Source organism: Canis lupus, chromosome 14 (assembly GCF_003254725.2).
Source record: "Canis lupus dingo isolate Sandy chromosome 14, ASM325472v2, whole genome shotgun sequence".
Classification (NCBI taxonomy): Eukaryota; Metazoa; Chordata; class Mammalia; order Carnivora; family Canidae; genus Canis; species Canis lupus.
Genome location: NC_064256.1, coordinates 359,069 through 379,510, shown reverse-complemented (window position 1 = coordinate 379,510; position 20,442 = coordinate 359,069). Strand labels below are relative to the sequence as shown.

General features: G+C 61.4%; 1 protein-coding gene across 2 annotated transcripts in view; it reads left to right on the top strand.

The window, feature by feature from the left end:
- Positions 1-20,442, top strand: part of OBSCN (obscurin, cytoskeletal calmodulin and titin-interacting RhoGEF) — a 132,925-nt gene that overhangs the window by 69,453 nt on the left and 43,030 nt on the right. For both annotated transcript variants that reach the window (XM_025454938.3, XM_049093447.1), the window contains 21 exons: positions 890-1,162; positions 1,654-1,920; positions 2,076-2,342; positions 3,576-3,848; positions 4,161-4,427; positions 5,182-5,448; positions 5,533-5,796; positions 6,368-6,631; positions 6,966-7,229; positions 7,801-8,064; positions 10,496-10,759; positions 11,331-11,594; positions 11,929-12,192; positions 12,467-12,733; positions 13,496-13,762; positions 13,872-14,144; positions 14,700-14,972; positions 15,240-15,436; positions 15,552-15,627; positions 17,496-17,768; positions 18,726-18,992. In XM_025454938.3, the coding sequence (XP_025310723.1) occupies positions 890-1,162; positions 1,654-1,920; positions 2,076-2,342; positions 3,576-3,848; positions 4,161-4,427; positions 5,182-5,448; positions 5,533-5,796; positions 6,368-6,631; positions 6,966-7,229; positions 7,801-8,064; positions 10,496-10,759; positions 11,331-11,594; positions 11,929-12,192; positions 12,467-12,733; positions 13,496-13,762; positions 13,872-14,144; positions 14,700-14,972; positions 15,240-15,436; positions 15,552-15,627; positions 17,496-17,768; positions 18,726-18,992 (5,355 nt within the window). The remainder of the gene's footprint in view (positions 1-889; positions 1,163-1,653; positions 1,921-2,075; positions 2,343-3,575; positions 3,849-4,160; positions 4,428-5,181; positions 5,449-5,532; positions 5,797-6,367; positions 6,632-6,965; positions 7,230-7,800; positions 8,065-10,495; positions 10,760-11,330; positions 11,595-11,928; positions 12,193-12,466; positions 12,734-13,495; positions 13,763-13,871; positions 14,145-14,699; positions 14,973-15,239; positions 15,437-15,551; positions 15,628-17,495; positions 17,769-18,725; positions 18,993-20,442) is intronic.

Genomic DNA, 20,442 nt, shown 5'->3' with positions numbered 1-20,442 from the left:
CCTGGAGGAGCAGGTTCGTATGATCTGAGCAGGCCCAGGTGCAGGCAGGGCGTGAGCGATGCCGAGCAAGGTCGGGCTGGGGACACTGGGCTGGCCCTGTTTGATAGGGTCACCAGGTGCCAGGGATTCTGCAGAGGCTGGAGACCTCGCTCTGCACCAGGGTCTGTGCGAGCAGTTGCAGGGGTGCAGAGGGTAGTCAGGGGTTACCTCTTGGAGGCAGCCTGTGGCAGAGGCCCAGGTGTCAGACATAGGATGCCCTAGAAGGACTCCCAGGCTGCAGGCACTGCCCGGCGAAGGTGGTTGTTGGCAGACCACCTTCTAGTTTGTTAGGCAGCCATGTCATAGGTCACCTGCCAGCAGGGCAGCATCAGCCCTCTCACCCCCCAGGACACCAGGGTCCCTTCAGATGTCCCTCTCAGCCTGGGCCTGGCCTCCTATGTGCACTGCTGTCCCGGCCCATTCTCCCTTCTTGCATGTACATGGCAGGGTTGTGCCCTGGTCACCCTGTGGCAGGTCTCTAAAGGTCTGGTGAGGTTTGAGATGGTTCAGGGAAGAGGACAGGGCAGTGTGGTGAGTTTGGGAGCTGGAGGGCCCCTTCACTTGGGGCACCCATCCTTCCCCTTCAGGAAGGGGACACTGGAAGCTCAGGAGCTTTTGAGCTCATGACTACTGTGGACGGTGATTGCTCTCTGTAAGATAGGATGGCGATCACACTGGTTGCAACAGCCCTCGGTGATGCAAATGCCAGGGTTTGGCCAGCTGGAGGCTGGGGGTCAGCAGGCCCACCAAGACTGGGGCTGGAGGGTGGGAGTGAGGTCTCAGCCCTTGTGACAGGGCATGTAGATCTGGCATCCTGGCTGGCATGACCACCGTCTCCTGTGGCCCTCAGACCTGCACGTAGGCATCACCAAGAGACTCAAGACAGTGGAGGTGCTGGAGGGCCAGAGCTGCAGCTTTGAGTGTGTCCTGTCCCACGAGAGCACCGGCGATGCAGCCACATGGACCGTGGGCGGCAAGATGGTGGGAGATTCTGGCCGCTTCCGGGCCACACGCCAGGGCCGCAAGTACACCTTGGCTGTCCGAGATGCTGCTGCTAGTGACGCTGGGGAGGTGGTGTTCTCCATGCGGGACCTCACCTCCAAGGCCTCCCTCATTGTCAGAGGTGAGCATCACCCGCAGGGCAGGCTGGAGGTGGAGCGGGACCGCGGGCTAGGATGGGCACTGCTAGGACTCTGTTCCCCAGGCCTGGGGAGCTTCCCTGGGGGGGCCCAGAGGCATCTGTTGAGGTGCTGGGGGTTTAGTTTCCCAAGGGAGCTCACTCCAGAGGGTGAGATCGTCCAGTGTGTGGGCGGGAGCAGAGTTTCTGGTGTCTACTGTGTGGTCCCACAGCTGGGCAGCCCCCTGAGCTTGTGGCACCACCACTGGCGTTCCTGAGCTCGTGCACCTGGCAGAAACACGGCTGCGTGATTTGGTTCACAGCAGATGCTGGGGATCTGAGTGATCCTGAGGCCTGAGTCTGTGGTCTCATGTTTCCCCTCCCCAACCCTCCCCTGTGACCATGGGGGCTCTGTATAGGTTTTGTGGTCTTGGCCTCTCCCTCAGCATGGCTAGGGCCTGGCTGGGCCTCATGTGTGGCTGCTCTGCTCTCTTCAGAGAGGCCAGTGGATATCACGAAGCCCCTGGAGGACCAGCGGGCCGCTCCGGGCGACGATGTGGTGCTGAGCTGTGAGCTGTCTCGGGCCAGCACCCCGGTGCGGTGGCTAAGGGATGGGAAGTCCATTCGCAACAGTCAGAAGTACGAGCTGGTCACGGAAGGCACTCGGGCCATGCTGGTGGTCCATGCAGTCTCACTCAGGGATTCGGGCCAATACTCATGTGAGACAGAGGCTTCCAAGACTACGGCGACCGTCTGTGTGGAAGGTGACCCTACCAGAGATCCCGGCATGGGTCCCCATGGCCTCTTCCCCTCCTGGCTCAGCAGGGGATCTGTGCAGGATGGGGGCCATTCCCCATCCTGAGGGGCTGGCATGGGGTGTGTGCTGCCTTCAACCTCCCCTCCTTCCACCCCCTCCCAGAAAAGGCAAACAGATTCATGGAGGAGCTCGCTGATGTGCAGGTGGAAGAGAAGGGCACGGCTGTGTTCATGTGCAAGACAGAGCATCCCGCAGCCATGGTGACCTGGCGCAAGGGTGTCACAGAACTGCATGCCTCAAGGAAGCACGTGCCCAGCCAGGAGGGCCTGACCTTGAAGCTCACCATCAATGCCCTGGAGAAGGCAGACAGTGACACCTACACCTGTGACATTGGCCAGGCCTCTTCCCAGGCCCGGCTCCTGGTGCAAGGTGAGGCCCGGGTGGGCACAAGCTTTGTTGAACATGGGCTTGGAGGCCGTCGGACCTGATCCCTGACACTTCCAGCACTGGGGGTATTGTCACCGAGGCACTCCTGGAGGGACCTGGTGTGACGGTGTGGGTGTCCTCGTGCAGCTGTTTGCTGAGAGCCCCTCCTGTGTGCTGGCCCCGGGGTTCGGGAAGGATTGCACATGGGATGTGGGGGCCTGGGAGGTCTCAGGTGTGAGTAGCAGCTGTACCTGTGGGTAGCCTGAGGGTTACTCCCCCATCTCACAGATAGGGGAACGGGCCTGCTGTAGGAGCTGTGGCTGCCCAGGGCCATAGGGCGCACGTGTCTAGCAGGGGAGTGCACTGCCCTCATCACCAGGGCCAGCATCCAGGCTCAGGGCAGGTCCCCCAGGGCGGGGCGGGGGGTGGAATCTGTCCACAGGAAACAAGGGAAGACCACAAAGGCTTGCTGTGTTTTTTCTATGACAGCCAGCCGTGTAGCGAGCTCACGTGGAGACCCCTGAGTAGGTTAGAAACCATGCTCCATAACAAAGCAGCACCCATGCTTAGTCCAAACAACATGGGTTAGAGTGAGACCCCACAGGAGCAAAGCCATGTCTGCGAAGACCAGACATGGTCGTGAGGCTGTCGGCAGTGTGGCCAGAGTTGTGTTGGTCTTCGCATGCTTTCCCATCTGCTCTGCACTTGCTGCCAGCTTCTGGGTCACCCCCAAGTTCTTTCCATGGCCCCACAGCCCTCAGACCCCTGCAGGTACAGGAGGAGCCTGGAAGCAGCATCCACCGTAGTCGTCAGGACTGCTTTCTGAGCTGTCCCCACACCTACGTTGTTCACGGCAGAAGTGGGGTCTTTGTCCCTAATGATTCATGTCGCTAATCCTCCAAAGCATTTGAATTTGATTTTAGCGAAGGCAAAACTGTTGTCACACTCCTGGTCCTCTTGTTCATCCCGGATTTAATGGTGTCTGGGACCTTGGGGATGGATGCAGGCGGGTGTGGAGTACAGTTCAGCAGTCGAGGGCCCTCTGCGCCCAGCCTCTGTGCTCCGCAGGAGGACCCTGGAGGTGGGCCTGGACAGTTCAGCTCTGCGCCCCTTCCTGGTTCCTGGGTTTGTCACCTGCGGCCTATGAGCTGTGAGCCTGCTCGGGTCTTGGGGGAGTGACCGTTTCCCTTGGAGCTGGTGGCTGGGGACCCTGACTTACTGCTCTGTTCTCTGCAGGCCAGCGTGTACTCATTACGGAGGCTCTGGAGGACGTGGAGGTGCGTGAGGGAGCCTCAGCCACCTTCTCCTGCCGCATCTCCCCTGCCGACTATGGGCCTGTCCACTGGTTCCTGGACAAGACGCCCCTGCACCCCAACGAGCTCAATGAGATCGAGGTTCAGCCAGGTGGCTACCACGTGTTAACCCTGCGGCAGCTTGCCCTCAAGGACTCGGGCACCATCCACTTTGAGGCAGGGGACCAGCGGGCCTCGGCCACCCTTCGGGTCACAGGTGGGTGGTATGATCTGTGCCCTGAGGGGTCTGGTCCCTGGGCTGGAGGGTGCAGCCTCATGGTGGGCAGATCTCGGCCACGTGCATAGCATGGTCCTGGGCAGACCGTGCCTGGCCCGTAGGGCTCATTTTGGGTGATCATCGCATATGGCGTGCAGAGATGATCCACTGTGTCCACACTGTAGGCTGCGGCACCTCGGGCCTGCCCTGTTCCCCTTTGGCCCCGCCTGAAGGGACAGTTGCACACTCGGCCAGGGAGCTGCTCGGTCTGCAGGAGTCCCCAAGTGTCCTTGCTTTGCTCTGTACCCCCAGAAAAGCCCAGCGTCTTCTCCCGGGAGCTCACAGATACTACGGTCACAGAGGGGGAGGAGCTGACCCTGGTCTGCGAGATCACCACCCTGGACGGCTCTGTGTGCTGGACCAAGGATGGGAAGGTCCTGCGGCCATCAGCCCGGTGCCAGCTGAGCCAGGAGGGCCACCGTGCCCAGCTGATCATTACGGGTGCCACCATGCAGGACGGCGGGCGCTATAAGTGTGAGGCTGGGGATTCCTGGAGCAGCTCCATTGTCAGGGTCCACGGTAAGTTCCCAGGGTCATGCCCTTGTCTTGGGGCGGGGGGGGGGCCCCAGGCCCCATGTGGCTCCTCCTCTCCTGGTCGGGGAGGCCCATGGCCCCCACAGTCCGGCTCCAGTCGCCCCTCCTGCCACCATGGCCTCCTGACCAGCAGCGATCTTGTGTCTTGGTTTCTGGCCCATCTGTGTCCCCCTCTCCCAACTCGGCTCATCTCCACCTGTGTCAGCATGGGCCACATCACAGACACCACAGGCCAGCCCTTCCACAGCAGCATTTACCATTCCTTGTCCTGGAGCTGGGAAGTCACAGGGCCGGGCGTCGGCAGGGCCACATCCTCCCGAAGGTCCCTCCACGGCGTGTACATGCCATTTTCTCCCTGTGTGTGTGTGCGCCCTAACTTTCTCTCACGTGATCATGTATCTTGTGGGATTAGGCACCTCCAGATGACCTCATCTATGTTAATCACGTTGGTTAAGACCCTACCTCCAAACACAGTCATTGTGAGGTTCTGGGGTTTGGGGCACTCCAGTGTGTGGATTTGGGGGGTACAGACCACCCTACTCTGTCCTTCTCTGCTCTTGGCCGTTTGTCCCCCTCCTGGAAGACAGTGTTGGGGATTGTGTTCTGTAGCCCCTGTGTGGGAAGGGCGAGGTGGGCCTGCCTGAACTCTCAGGCCATGGCATGCCCATGACCCCTAATGCAGGGGCTATCAGCCAGGTGGCCGCAATGGGTGCTGAGCCAGGCCTGTGCCTGCCCACAGCACGGCCAGTGTGCTTCCGGGAAGGGCTACAGGACCTGGATGTGCTGGAGGGGAGCGCTGCCACACTGCGCTGTGTGTTGTCCACGGTGGCTGCACCCGTGCAGTGGCGCCGGGGAGACGAAGTTCTGCGGCCCGGAGGCAAGTACAGCATGCGGCAGGACGGCCCAGTGCTGGAGCTGGTGGTGCGGGACCTGCGGCCCCAGGACAGTGGGCAGTACTCCTGCTGCTTCGGGGACCAGATGACCCTGGCCACCCTCAATGTGAAGGGTAAGCACCCCTGCCTGCCATCCCGCAGGCCCCTTTATGCTGGTGGGATGACGAACATGACCTAGTCTGTGTGCCCTGTTACAGCCCAGCCCACCGAGTTCATAGGGAGACTGAGGAACAAGGAAGCCACGGAAGGGGCCACGGCCACGCTGCGCTGCGAGCTGAGCAAGGCGGCCCCCGTGGAGTGGAGGAAGGGGCCTGAGGCCCTCAGAGCCGGGGACAGGGTCAGCCTGAGGCAGGACGGGGCCGTGTGCGAGCTGCAGATCCGGGGCCTGGCCGTGGAGGACTCCGGGGAGTACTCGTGCGTGTGCGGGCAGGAGAGGACGGCGGCCGTGCTCACCGTCAGGGGTAAACGCCGTGTGGGGCCGCGTGGACCTGGGGCTTGGTGTCTGCCCGTTGTCTCCCCATCACCCCTCCTTCGTAGCACTTTGTGGGCCCCTATGTCTGTCCTCCTGTGGTTCTGTTTGTCCTGGATCCTGTTTCCTCCTTCAGCAGACATGCTGATGTTTACGTTCAGCCCTGTGCCCCTCATCTGTGTAAGGCCTGTGGGCCTCCCTCATTGTCTCCACATGTGTCTCACTAACGTGAGGCCCTTCGAGGTGGTGTGATCCTTGCATGTGTACCCATCCTGGACACAGGGCCCCAGAAAGCTGACTGGCTCTGGAGTCCTGGCTCTCCCCGGCCGTGCTGGCCAGCATCACACCAAGCGTAACGTCTGGGGAGCCACGGAAGGGCCACGGCCACACTGTGAGCAGGCCAGGCTGGGGGGGGCGGGGCACGGCCTACACCAAGTGCTCTGCACACCCAGCACCTGGCCCATGTCTGTTGGGGTTTGTGTCTTCTCTGTCATGTTCGTGTCCTGCCTCTTCCCTGTGGTCAGAGACCATGATTGTGTCTATGTCACCTTGACCCTCCGCAGCGCTGCCCGCCAAGTTCACCAAGGGCCTGAGGAAGGAGGAGGCCACGGAAGGGGCCACGGCCACGCTGCGCTGCGAGCTGAGCAAGGCGGCCCCCGTGGAGTGGAGGAAGGGGCCTGAGGCCCTCAGAGCCGGGGACAGGGTCAGCCTGAGGCAGGACGGGGCCGTGTGCGAGCTGCAGATCCGGGGCCTGGCCGTGGAGGACTCCGGGGAGTACTCGTGCGTGTGCGGGCAGGAGAGGACGGCGGCCGTGCTCACCGTCAGGGGTAAACGCCGTGTGGGGCCGCGTGGACCTGGAGCTTGGTGTCGGCTTAGTGTCATCCTGTCACCCCTTGTCTCTAGTAGGATTGTGGACGTCTGCGTCTTGCCAGTGACCTTCTCCAGTCTCTCCCAGCCTCCACATCCTTATTCTGTATCTGTCGCGATGTTCACATCCATGCTATGTCCCCTCTGGACTCTGTCTTCCTCGCTATCTGTGTGTTCATTAAGTCATTCACGCTGTGACCCTTTACTGGTATGTGATTCTCGTGGGTGTTTCATCTTAGACCAAGTGTCCCCAAGACAATCTGATTTCCTCTGTGTCACCTTGACCCTCTGCAGAGCTGCCCACCAAGTTCACAAAAAGTCTAAGGAATGAAGAGGCCTCGGAAGGGGCCACGGCCACGCTGCGCTGCGAGCTGAGCAAGGCGGCCCCCGTGGAGTGGAGGAAGGGGCCTGAGGCCCTCAGAGCCGGGGACAGGGTCAGCCTGAGGCAGGACGGGGCCGTGTGCGAGCTGCAGATCCGGGGCCTGGCCGTGGAGGACTCCGGGGAGTACTCGTGCGTGTGCGGGCAGGAGAGGACGGCGGCCGTGCTCACCGTCAGGGGTAAACGCCGTGTGGGGCCGCGTGGACCTGGGGCTTGGTGTCTGCCCGTTGTCTCCCCATCACCCCTCCTTCGTAGCACTTTGTGGGCCCCTATGTCTGTCCTCCTGTGGTTCTGTTTGTCCTGGATCCTGTTTCCTCCTTCAGCAGACATGCTGATGTTTACGTTCAGCCCTGTGCCCCTCATCTGTGTAAGGCCTGTGGGCCTCCCTCATTGTCTCCACATGTGTCTCACTAACGTGAGGCCCTTCGAGGTGGTGTGATCCTTGCATGTGTACCCATCCTGGACACAGGGCCCCAGAAAGCTGACTGGCTCTGGAGTCCTGGCTCTCCCCGGCCGTGCTGGCCAGCATCACACCAAGCGTAACGTCTGGGGAGCCACGGAAGGGCCACGGCCACACTGTGAGCAGGCCAGGCTGGGGGGGGCGGGGCACGGCCTACACCAAGTGCTCTGCACACCCAGCACCTGGCCCATGTCTGTTGGGGTTTGTGTCTTCTCTGTCATGTTCGTGTCCTGCCTCTTCCCTGTGGTCAGAGACCATGATTGTGTCTATGTCACCTTGACCCTCCGCAGCGCTGCCCGCCAAGTTCACCAAGGGCCTGAGGAAGGAGGAGGCCACGGAAGGGGCCACGGCCACGCTGCGCTGCGAGCTGAGCAAGGCGGCCCCCGTGGAGTGGAGGAAGGGGCCTGAGGCCCTCAGAGCCGGGGACAGGGTCAGCCTGAGGCAGGACGGGGCCGTGTGCGAGCTGCAGATCCGGGGCCTGGCCGTGGAGGACTCCGGGGAGTACTCGTGCGTGTGCGGGCAGGAGAGGACGGCGGCTGTGCTCACCATCAGGGGTAAACGCTGCATGGGGCCACGTGGGGCCATGTGGGGCAGTGTCTGATGTCCCGAAGCTGTGTCATGTCTCTTACTCTGCCTTGGTCACCGTGTGCGGTGCTTCTGCTTCTCTGTGTGTCTCCTGTGTCCTGCAGTATGAATCTCTAGTAGCTGCCTGTGTGAGGCTCATTTTGGGTGAACTGCAGAGAACAAGGCCCTCCGTGCCTTTAGGGAGGGCACATCTGGGAGGCGGGGTGGGGGGCATCCCTCAGTACAAACAAGGAAATTACAGCCTTTTGAGGCCTCTGGAGGTAGCACGCCATAGATTGGAGCTTGGCATTAGAAACCGGGAGACCAGGAGGCTGATTATGGAGGGGAGCCAGGGCCATAGGAGAGCTGTAGAGGAGGAAGTGTGGGTGTGGAGGGTGGATGGAGGTAAGGTCTAGGTGTGGGGATGAGGTAGAGATTTGTTGGGTCTGGAGATAGTTTGTTGAGGTAAGTAGGAAGGTTGAGGTGAGGTGTGTTGGGTGTAGAGAGTGAGGTAAGGTGAGTGGAGTGAGGTGACGGGAGTTGTGGAGAGTAAGTTGAGATGAAATGGTGGTGGAAGCTGAGATGATGTGTTAGGTTAAAGTGAGGTGAAGTATGGCTCGGTTGGATATGTAGAGTGAATTGAGGTGAGGTCTGTGTGTGTAGGTGAGGAATGTATGGAGGTGAGGTGATCTGAGTGTGGAGGTGAGATGAAATGAAATGTGGAGGCGAGGCGAGGTGGGCGAGGAAGGTGAGATGAGGGGAGTGAGGAGCCAAGTGGATGAGGAAGGTGAAGTAGGTGAGGAAGGTGAGGTGAGGTGAGGTGGGTGTGGAGCTGAGATGAGGTGTGTGTGGAGGTGAGGTAAGGTGGGTGTGGAGGTGCAGCGAGGCAGGTGAGGTGAAGTGAGGTGTATATGGAGGTGAGATGAGGTAGATGAGGTGAGGTGGGGTGGGTGAGGAAGGTGAGATGAGGTGGGGTGGGTGAGGAAGGTGAGGTGATGTTGGGGCTGTGTGACCAGGTGAGGTGGCAGGTGAGGTCTGCATGTAGAAGGAGGGGAAGGCCAGGGAGTGCCTGCCCCAGGAAGGCAGTGGGTGTCCATGGTTGCTGGGGGTCCCTGTGTGGTGGCTGGCTGTACTCCCAGTAGCTGCGGGGGGTGTGTGTGTGTGCTGGCACATGGTATGTCAGACTGGGGTGGGACTCAGGGTGCTCAGGGAATGGCAGGGTTGTGTCAGCCAGAGCAGGAGGGCTGGCTCAGGGCTCCCAGATGGCAGGGCCATGTCCTGTGGCGGGTGGTGAGGGCAGGGTCCCTGTGCAGTGGAGCCACCTCCTGTGGGGCATCTTGCCCACTGTCCCCAGGGGCCCTGCCCCCACCAGGCAGCTCCATTTCCAGCTTCCCATCTGTGGCCATTCCTTACCTTCTGGCTTGGGTCCGTGATCTGCGAGTCTGCCTGGCCCTCCCATTCGCCAGGGTCCTGAGGCCTGGGCAGGCCAAGGGAGGGCCCCAAGCAATGTGCAACGGCCTCACGACAGGACCCTGGGGACAGGGGCCCAGTGCAGGGCCTGACCTGGGCCCATGCTTGGTCCTCCCCCTCAGGGGCCATGTAGGGGCTTGGTCCCGTCCCTCAGGGGCCCCATGGGGGCTTGGTCCCCTCCCTCAGAGAAGCAGATGCAACAGGACAGGGTGAAGCCACCCACCGCATCCTGAAGGGTCCAAGGAGCAGGCCAGACCCTGTGCCCTGGGGCTGTGGGGACAGCATAGCCTCTGCCATGGTGGCGCTGGATGACCCTGAGGGCCCGGGCAGGGGGCCTGCCCAGCAGTCTGCGTGCCCTCCTGTCTAGGAGCCTCCAGGGGCAGAGGGGTGGAGGATCCAGGCTGTGTGGCTGCGGGTGGCCCGAGAGAGCCGCCGCTGGCAGTGGGATCCCTAGGACACCGCGACAAGGGGACAGGCCGGGAGGACTGCAGCTCCGCTTCCCTCAGCTGGGTGTTTCACTCCTGTGGAGAGTCCGGGGAGCCCCGTTCCTCAGCTGTGTCCGTCAGAATCGCAAACGGCTACAATATAGGGAACCACTGAGGGGGCCATGGGCATGGAGTGACTGCAGTGGCATAGTTGGGTATTGGGGTACAGGATGGACCTGGGCCCTGGATTCTGGTATCAGGGAGCCTGAAGCAGGATGAGCCATGGAAGATGCTGGAAGATGTGCCCTTGGGTCGCTGCTTCTATCCATCCCTTGGGCACCGTGACCACTTCCGTGTGTGTGTCTGCATCCGAGGTCCTCTATGTCGTTGCTGGCCTGTGTCCCCGGGTCTAGGCCAATTCGCGCTCTGCCACCACACACTGACTCTTGTGTGCATCTCAGCGTCCACAGCCTGAGTCCTCAGATTCCCCATCTGACGTCCTCTATGTCACCTTGACCCTCCGCAGCGCTGCCCGCCAAGTTCACCAAGGGCCTGAGGAAGGAGGAGGCCACGGAAGGGGCCACGGCCACGCTGCGCTGCGAGCTGAGCAAGGCGGCCCCCGTGGAGTGGAGGAAGGGGCCTGAGGCCCTCAGAGCCGGGGACAGGGTCAGCCTGAGGCAGGACGGGGCCGTGTGCGAGCTGCAGATCCGGGGCCTGGCCGTGGAGGACTCCGGGGAGTACTCGTGCGTGTGCGGGCAGGAGAGGACGGCGGCCGTGCTCACCGTCAGGGGTAAACGCCGTGTGGGGCCGCGTGGACCTGGGGCTTGGTGTCTGCCCGTTGTCTCCCCATCACCCCTCCTTCGTAGCACTTTGTGGGCCCCTATGTCTGTCCTCCTGTGGTTCTGTTTGTCCTGGATCCTGTTTCCTCCTTCAGCAGACATGCTGATGTTTACGTTCAGCCCTGTGCCCCTCATCTGTGTAAGGCCTGTGGGCCTCCCTCATTGTCTCCACATGTGTCTCACTAACGTGAGGCCCTTCGAGGTGGTGTGATCCTTGCATGTGTACCCATCCTGGACACAGGGCCCCAGAAAGCTGACTGGCTCTGGAGTCCTGGCTCTCCCCGGCCGTGCTGGCCAGCATCACACCAAGCGTAACGTCTGGGGAGCCACGGAAGGGCCACGGCCACACTGTGAGCAGGCCAGGCTGGGGGGGGCGGGGCACGGCCTACACCAAGTGCTCTGCACACCCAGCACCTGGCCCATGTCTGTTGGGGTTTGTGTCTTCTCTGTCATGTTCGTGTCCTGCCTCTTCCCTGTGGTCAGAGACCATGATTGTGTCTATGTCACCTTGACCCTCCGCAGCGCTGCCCGCCAAGTTCACCAAGGGCCTGAGGAAGGAGGAGGCCACGGAAGGGGCCACGGCCACGCTGCGCTGCGAGCTGAGCAAGGCGGCCCCCGTGGAGTGGAGGAAGGGGCCTGAGGCCCTCAGAGCCGGGGACAGGGTCAGCCTGAGGCAGGACGGGGCCGTGTGCGAGCTGCAGATCCGGGGCCTGGCCGTGGAGGACTCCGGGGAGTACTCGTGCGTGTGCGGGCAGGAGAGGACGGCGGCCGTGCTCACCGTCAGGGGTAAACGCCGTGTGGGGCCGCGTGGACCTGGAGCTTGGTGTCGGCTTAGTGTCATCCTGTCACCCCTTGTCTCTAGTAGGATTGTGGACGTCTGCGTCTTGCCAGTGACCTTCTCCAGTCTCTCCCAGCCTCCACATCCTTATTCTGTATCTGTCGCGATGTTCACATCCATGCTATGTCCCCTCTGGACTCTGTCTTCCTCGCTATCTGTGTGTTCATTAAGTCATTCACGCTGTGACCCTTTACTGGTATGTGATTCTCGTGGGTGTTTCATCTTAGACCAAGTGTCCCCAAGACAATCTGATTTCCTCTGTGTCACCTTGACCCTCTGCAGAGCTGCCCACCAAGTTCACAAAAAGTCTAAGGAATGAAGAGGCCTCGGAAGGGGCCACGGCCACGCTGCGCTGCGAGCTGAGCAAGGCGGCCCCCGTGGAGTGGAGGAAGGGGCCTGAGGCCCTCAGAGCCGGGGACAGGGTCAGCCTGAGGCAGGACGGGGCCGTGTGCGAGCTGCAGATCCGGGGCCTGGCCATGGAGGACTCCGGGGAGTACTCGTGCGTGTGTGGGCAGGAGAGGACGGCGGCCGTGCTCACCGTCAGGGGTAAACGCTGCATGGGGCCACGTGGAGTGCATGAGTGCCTGTCCTTGTCTATGTCTTGGCATCTTCTCGGGCCTTTAAAGGACTCACCTCTCTGTCCTTTGGTCACTAATGTTCACCTCATGGCCTCACGGGCCCATCCTGGTGGTGTGACAGTCCCCCCGCCACCGTCTCACCCCAGTCCGCCCAGTTCTCCCCCTTCAGTGTGTCCAGCTGCATGTTGGGACTCCCACGTAGGGCTGATCCTGGCTCCCGTCTGCCTTTGCCCACCCCTCAGCTGCCCAGGTGGTGTTCAAGGAGCCTCTCCGGAGCCTGCAGGCCAAGGAGGGTACATCAGTCACCCTGCGCTGTGAACTGTCCCAGCCCGGTGCCACTGTGGTCTGGAGCAAGGGCGGCCTGGAGCTGCAGGCTGACTCACGCCGGGAGCCTCGGCAGCAGGGCCCCACGGTGGAGCTTGTGCTGCGGGACCTGCACCGGGGGGACTCAGGGGAGTACACCTGTGCCTGTGGCCTGCAGTCCACCAGTGCCACCCTCACCATTACAGGTGAACCCCAAGGCGAGACCGGAGCCAGTGCTTTGGGTTGGGCCTTGGGGTGGCAGTGTCACTCTGGGCATCCCCTGGGGGCCTGTCAAGCCTGGCAGGAAGCTCAGCCTTCACCCTGAGGTTACCCCATCCCCCACAGCTGCACCCTTTGTGGTTCACCCTTGCGCCACATAGCCACACCTCTGCAGTTCCCCTCCTGCACTCCATAGCAGCACCCCTGTGGGATCCACCCTAGTCCTGTAGCTGCTGTACCCGTGAAGGTCCCACTGGAAACCCATAGGGGTTCCCATCTGTACCCTGTGGTCATGCCCCTGCACACCCTTGAGGTCCCCCTCTACCCAGCAGCCATGCCCATGCACCCCATAGCCACACCCCTCAGGACCCCTGCACCTGGTAGCCACGCCCCTGCACCCTATAGACATACCCCTGAGGTTCCCATTCCTCAGATCCTTAGCAGCTTGCCCCGCCCACTCTTTAGCTCCGCTCCAGCAGTCAGTCCCATCTCCTGGAACCCCTCAGCTAAGTACCTGTGGTGCCTCCCCTATTTTATAGCTGCTCTCTGGTGATCCTCCCCTGCACCTCTGTGGCACTCTGGGTCCCACCCCCACTTCCTCTCCTACCCACGCAGTTGCACCCCCCCGTCTCCCTGCACCCCTAGCGACACTGCTCCTGTGCTCCTGCTGTCCCCCCTGCACCCCCTGGTTGCTCCTGCCCCGGGCCCTCATGGCCCTCATGGCCCTCACACTCTCCTGCCTCCCGCAGCTGCACCTGTGCAGTTCCTCAGGGAGCTGGAGGCCCAGGAGGTGGACGAAGGTGCCACGGCATGCCTGCGTTGCGAGCTGAGCCAAGAGTGTGCCAGCGTGGACTGGCGCAAGGGTTCCCTGCAGCTTTTCCCTTGTGCCAAGTACCAGATGGTGCAGAAGGGAACAACCGTGGAGCTGCTGGTGCGAAGCGCAGAGCAGGAGGACGCCGGCCACTACACCTGTGACACTGGCCACACGCAGAGCACAGCCAGCCTCTCTGTCCGAGGTGAGCTGCCCAGTGGCCCCTTGTCCCCCGCCCCCCGGAGCCCTCAATCCCCGGCTGGGAGCCCAGAGCCTTGCTTGGCAGCCCTAAGCGCCGCTCCCTGGCCCCCTAGCCTGCAGACCCGTGTTCCAGGAGGAGCTGCAGAGCACGGAGCAGGAAGCAGGCGGTGTGGCCTGGCTGCACTGCCAGCTGAGCAAGGCAGAGACTGATGTCCCAGTGCAGTGGCTCAAGGAGGGTGTGGAGCTGCACCTGAGCCCCAAATATGAGATAAGGCGCGTGGGAACCACGTGTGAGCTGCTCATCCACGGGCTAGAGCCCAAAGACACTGGCGAGTACGTCTGCGTGGCCGGTGGTCAGAAAACCATGGCTTCTGTCATGGTCAAAGGTGAGCCCTCGCTGCCACACACTTTCTCCCTGCGGCTGCCCAGGCGTACACCTGGCCCAGCCCAGCACCCATTAAGGTCAAGCACTTGTCTGTACCTTGTTTTGGCGGCTCTGGGGTCACAGGCTCTCTCTTGTCCTTTCTGCTCTGCTCTGGGAAACAAGCTGCACCCCTCCCTAGACACTGCCCTGCCTCTCACCCCCAGCCCACGGGTGGGCGGCCTGTCCTCGTCGTCGCCATGGAGCCCCTGCGTCTCTCAAAGGGCTTGGCTCCCTGCTGTCCTGGCTAGGGTAGGGCTGGCCACAGGGTGGGGATGGACAGAGGCAGCCCACCCCTCCACAACTCCTTTCACATTTCCTCCAAACAGAAGCACCCCCAGCCGGGTCTCTGCCCCTAGGAATTGAATGTCATGGTGACAAATGTCATGTGGGGCACATAGAGGCTGTGGTAAGAGAATAGTGAGGGTGTTCAGGAAACCTTCCCAGAGAAGGAGGAGTGGGAGGTTGGCCTGGGTGCCCTGGCCTGGCTGGTGAAGGGATCTCCTCACCTATACCCCAGAACCAGAGGTGACCATCGTGCGGGGGCTGGTGGATGCTGAGGTGCAGGTCGACGGGGATGTGGAGTTCAGTTGCGAGGTGTCACGGGCCGGCGTCACGAATGTGGAGTGGCGGCTCCAAGGCCTGCCCCTGCAGAGCAACGAGGTGACGGAGGTGTCCGTGCGAGGTGGCCGCACCCACATGCTGCAGCTGAAGGGTGTGACACCAGAGGATGCGGGCACCGTCTCCTTCCATGTGGGCATGCACACATCCTCCGCCCAGCTCACTGTCCGAGGTAGTGGGCTCCAGGCTGGCTCACTGCCCCCTGGGTGGAAGGTCCAGGCCCTCTGTGGGCCCGGCAGGTCCCTGGGTCCCTGCCCTTGCAGGGAGGGAACCGGTGGGGAGGTGGCCCTGTGAATGGGTGGTGCCGGGGTGGCCAAGATGCACTGGAGTGGTGCCCCATGTGATGTCTCCAGGAAATGGGATTGGGTGCTAGGGCGGGCCCTGGGGGCTGGGAGGCATGCCTGGCACAGAGGCCAATGCCCCGTCTCCCACTGCACAGTCCCCGAGGTCACCATCGTGGAGGCCCTACAGGATGTGCAGCTCAGTGAGGGCCAGGATGCCCACTTCCGGTGCCAGCTGTCCAGGGCCTCTGGCCAGGAGGCCCACTGGGCCCTGGGAGGGGTGCCCTTGAAAGCCAACGAGATGAATGACATCACAGTAGAGCATGGCACGCTCCACTTGCTCACCCTGCACAAGGTAGGCTCCCTGGGACCTGCTGCCTGCCACGATGCATCTGGGGTGGGGCTGGGCTGGGGGCCTGTGGAAATGATGGGAGCAGGGCTGCCAGGCTGAGACCCCCTCTCTCCTTCAGGTAACCCTGGAGGATGCTGGAACCATCAGTTTCCAAGTGGGCTCGTGTAGCTCGGAGGCCCAGCTAAAGGTCACAGGTGGGCAGCTTGCTCCCATAACCAGCCGCGTGCCTGCGGGTCATTCCTCTACTCTTCCATCCACCCGTCCATTCACCACCCATCTTTCTGTCTACACCCACATATCTACCTTTTCATCCATCTCTCCACCATGTATCCATCCACCATCCATCCATTCACCATCCATCTGTCCATCTGTTCATTTACTGTCCATGTGTTCATCTGCCATCTGTCCACTACCCATCCATCTGTCAAATCACCATCCATCCATCCATCTGCTCATCCACCCATCCATCATCTATCCACCCTCCATCCATCCATCCATCCATCCACTGCACATCCATCTGCTATCCATCCATCCATCTAGTGGACATCCACCCACCATCCATTCATCCATCTACTCATCCACCCATCCATCATCTATCCATCTACCATTCATCCATCTACTGCACGTTCACCCACCATCCATTCATGCATCTGTCATCCACCCACCATCCATCCAGGTACTGTAGATCCACCCACCGTATCCATTTATTCATCTGCTTATCCAACACTTATCTATCCACCATCCATCCATCCATCCATCCATCCATCCATCCATCCATCTATCCATCCCTCATCCATCCACCCACCTCTATCCATGTGCCCATCTAGCCACCTAGCATCTATCTTACCATCTACTTGGAGAAGGGCCAGATGCAGCTCTGCCCTCAGGGAGTCCCCAGTCTGCTGGGTGAGTTGGACATAGAGACAGTATGTGTCCTGAATCTCAGGTCCCCTCCCCTGTTCTGGGATCTTCAAAGGGTGGACAGACACAGGTAGCTCTGTGGACTGTGGGACTGGGAAAGGCTCCAGAGTGCAGTGCCCTCAAGTTGAGTGATGGGGGAGGAGTGGCACTCTGGATGTCCTGAGTGGAGTGGGTCCAGGGTGGGCATCTGTAAGGGGGCAGCATGGGACTGGGTTGGACTTTGCAGGCTCCACTGAGGGCTGTGCCTCTTGGCCCAGTGTCTCCTGTTGGAGTGTGCTGGCTCATGTCAGATACCTGGCCATAGCTTTGTGGGGAGGGCTGTGAGCCTGGGGGTGTGTGAATGGATGCCCTGGTAGGTGGCATATAGATGAACTTGGGAACTCTACTGGAGATGGGAATGGGGAGCTGATGGGGTAGGGCAAGGATGCCATCAGGTGTGCACTTTTGGGAGAGGGTGGAAGGGCAAGTGCAGGCTGGAATGTTAATGGTGCACTATTAAGTGCACCATTAGGAAGGGCATGGGGGTCTTCTGAGGGGAGCAGCCATGCAGCCATGGTGGGCACAGGGGTATAGAGCAGTCATCATCTGTGTCTGGGAGGGCCCTGGGTTCAGGTCCTACTGCATGACAGAGCAGGGGGCAGTTGCCCCACGGCATTAGGGCCCAGGAATCTTAGGGCTGGGGGAACCTCAAGACGTCTGGACAAATGGAGCTCTGGGGATGGGAGAAGTACCTGCTTCTACACCTCCAGGGATGGAGGGCTTACTTCCCAAGGGAGATCCCCCCCACCCTATCAGAGCAGCAGGCCCCATGGTTTCTCTTCACCCTACACTCACCCCACAGAGATCACATTCTGGGGGCATGGGGCTTATGTGTTGTGCCTTCTGAAAAGGGCATGGATGTAGGTCATCAGTCTCATTTGGTGAACCTGGACATGTTCCAGTGGGGGTGTTGGGTACAGGGGGGCTGAGGCGGCCCTCCATGGGCTTGCTGTAGGTAGTCTCTGCCTATCATTCTACAAGTGAGGTGATCCAGCTGGCCTGGGTAGATCTCTAGACTCAGCCCAGCGTAGCCTTTGTGGACCCCAGCTTGGCTCCGCAAACTCAGGATGCCCAGCTCCCCTCCTTTTGCCCTCTTGCGCAGAGGCAGCACCATGCCTGGTACGTGGCTTGCAGAATGTGGACGTCTTTGCGGGGGAGGTGGCCACGTTCTCCTGTGAGGTGTCCCGTGCGGGTGGGCCGGAGGCCCGCTGGTGGCTGGATGGCACCCTGCTGCAGGATGGCCCCCAGAGTGCCATCTCCGTGCGTGACGGGACCTTCCACTCCCTCACACTCTCGGGCCTGGGGGTTGCCGACTCCGGCACCATCACCTACCGCGCAGGGCCCCTGGTCTCCACGGCCAAGTTGTTGGTCAAAGGTATTGGCCAATGGGACCCTGCCCTGAGCTGGCGCTTCTGCACCTACTGATTCCGCACGCTTGCTGCAGGCTCCCGGGGTGGCAGGTTTGGGCAGGTCCTGGGACACGGACTGGGCATTGCTGTGTGTGTGTCACGGGCAGGCACAGTGGGAGGTCTGCTGGCCTGACTGGTGGATGAGAAGGTCAGGCTGGGCAATGGTAAAGCTGTAAGCCAACCTCATCCCACCCACTTGTGGGGCCCAGTCACTGCCTCCTGCCTGGCCCCTGCTGTGTGGCCAGGTGCTTGTCTACAGGGCTGCCAGGAGGCGAGAGTCCCCTTCCTGGCCCTGGGCCGAGCCTGCACTGTCCCTGCTCGTGGCTGCTTCCCTTGCTGCGGGCTCAGTTGAGGTCCTGTGCCCTTCGAGCTAGGCTTTTTTGGGAACACCAGTGGGGGTGTCCAGTCCCCCTGGGATGGCTGGCCAGAAAGGCTTCACCCGGCACTTTTGCCCTGATCCTCCTTTGTGCTTTAGAATAAGTGTGGACGTTCACCCACATCTGAGGGGCGAACCATTAGTTGAGTAGGATTTCAGCAGGCTAACAAGGGATAGGGACCCCAAGGAGGTTGGCAAGGCCTCTGGAGAAGGTACAACCTGGGCTGGAGGTGCCGTGTGTCCAGCAGGGGGCTTTTGGGGAGAGGTGCTGTGTCCCTGCTGAGGCAAAGCATGCCCTGGGCCAGGGGTTCAGGGAGATGCAGGGACCCAGGGGACGGGAGGGCTTAGCCCTGAGGGCTATCTGCCAGGGTGGGTGGTGCGGGGGGCAGGCAAGGCTTGCCCTGTGAAGAGGGCCCTTGGTCATCATTACAGGTCCCCTCATGCCGCAACCTTGCGCTTGCTTGCTGCTAAGCCTCTGAGGGCAGAGGGAGGGTGGGGTCCAGCTGCGTGGCTCCAGCTGACACGTGACCGGGGTGTCGGCCGACAGATCCCACGGTGGAGGTGGTCAGTGCCATGCAGGACCTGGTGGTGGAGGAGGGCGGCCCGGCCGAGCTCCTCTGCCAGTACTCACGGCCCGTGCAGGCCACGTGGAAGATGGACGAGCAGGAGGTGCGCGCCGACGGGCGCCGTGTCGTCATAGAGCAGGACTGGACCGTGGCCAGGTTGTCCTTCCGGCCGGCCTTGCCCTGCGACAGTGGCATCTATTCTTGTGAGGCTGCGGGCACCCATGTGGTGGCCCTGCTGCAAGTGCAAGGTGAGGCCTTGCACAGCTCTGGCATGGCTGGGATCGTCCTTAGTGGTATAGAGGCAGGCGGCGACAGCCTATGCCCTGTGACCAGGCCAGAAAGACAGGGTCGCAGCAGGCAGCCCCCTGCTCCTTCCACAGCAGCCTGACAGGATAGGATGGGGGTGCTGGGCTAAGCTTCTGGAATCTTGGGGTCTTGGTTACTCTGCTTTCCAGGCTGGCCACCCAGAGGGCACTGGAGCCCTGTGTCCCTGTCTGCGTACAGCAAGGACACTCTGGGGAATCAGGGGAGTGGTGTTGGCTGCAGCCCCTGTCAGAGGGGGTCATCACTTGGCTGCTGCCACTTCCTATCTGGGAAAATCTGAACCGTTCCTAGTGGCAAGTGAGCAGGAGGGTGGGAGCAGTGTTCTGGGCCATCAGGATGAGCAGGTGGGCTTGTCTGGCCACTGCCTGATGGCACACCCACCCCTTCCTTCACTCTTTAAAGAGCTAAGTTTTTAAAACACTTTTTTTTTGTGGTCACTGGGGGCACAGATCAGAATAGACAGCAGTTCCTCCATTCTGGGGACTATCCCGGTGGGAGCTGCAGGAGGATGTGATAGCAGCTGTGGGCAGGGGCTGCCGTGAGTGCCAGGCTAGACAGAGGTGGGAGTGGGGGGACAGGCATCTGGGCAGGGTAGGTAGACAGGGGAGCCCAGAGAAGTGGGAGACAGCAGGGGGCTCATGGGCTTGCTGTTGCCTTGATATCTGGGATTGTATCGAGATGAAGCAGGAGTGCCATCTGGGTGTGATCTGGGTGACTCTGGGTGCCATCTGGGTGTCATCTTGGCGCCATCTGGGTGACTCTAGGTGCCATCTGGGTGACTCTGAGTGCCATCTGGGTAACTCTGGGTGACTGCAGGCTTGGCAGTCACCCCGCTGCTCCTCCCCTCATGACTAAGGGCAGCTGTGGCCCCAAAGTGGCCATCCATGCACAGTGGAGGTGTGGATGGGCTGCTAGGCCCTGTGGCCACTGTTTATTCTGATGTGGGAGGAGCAGGGCCAGGATGTGGGGAGGTGTGGTCTGTGAGCGGCCCAGGCCCAGGAAGGCGGCCAGAAGAGGGATATGGACAGGTCCTTGGGGGCCTCTGCTCTGGTCCCTTCAGTCCGTGGGGCTGCTGGTCCTGAGCAGACACGCTTGCCTGCAGGGCACGTGCACAAGTTTGGATTCAGCCCTGGGCTGTGAACAAGTTTCATTTGGGCACGTCCCTCAGACAGCAGGTGGGGCTGTGGGCCTGGCTGTCCCCTTCTGTCAGGTCAGATCCTGTAGGCAGTGGCTTCCTGAGGTCACATGCATCAGGGTCACACCCTTGCCAGCATCTGGGCCAGCCCTGGCCCACCTGGCCCTCCTTTCTGGCCTAACATGCAGCCTTGCCGCCAGGACCCCACCTGGTGCCTTGAATCCCTTGCTCTGCTGACC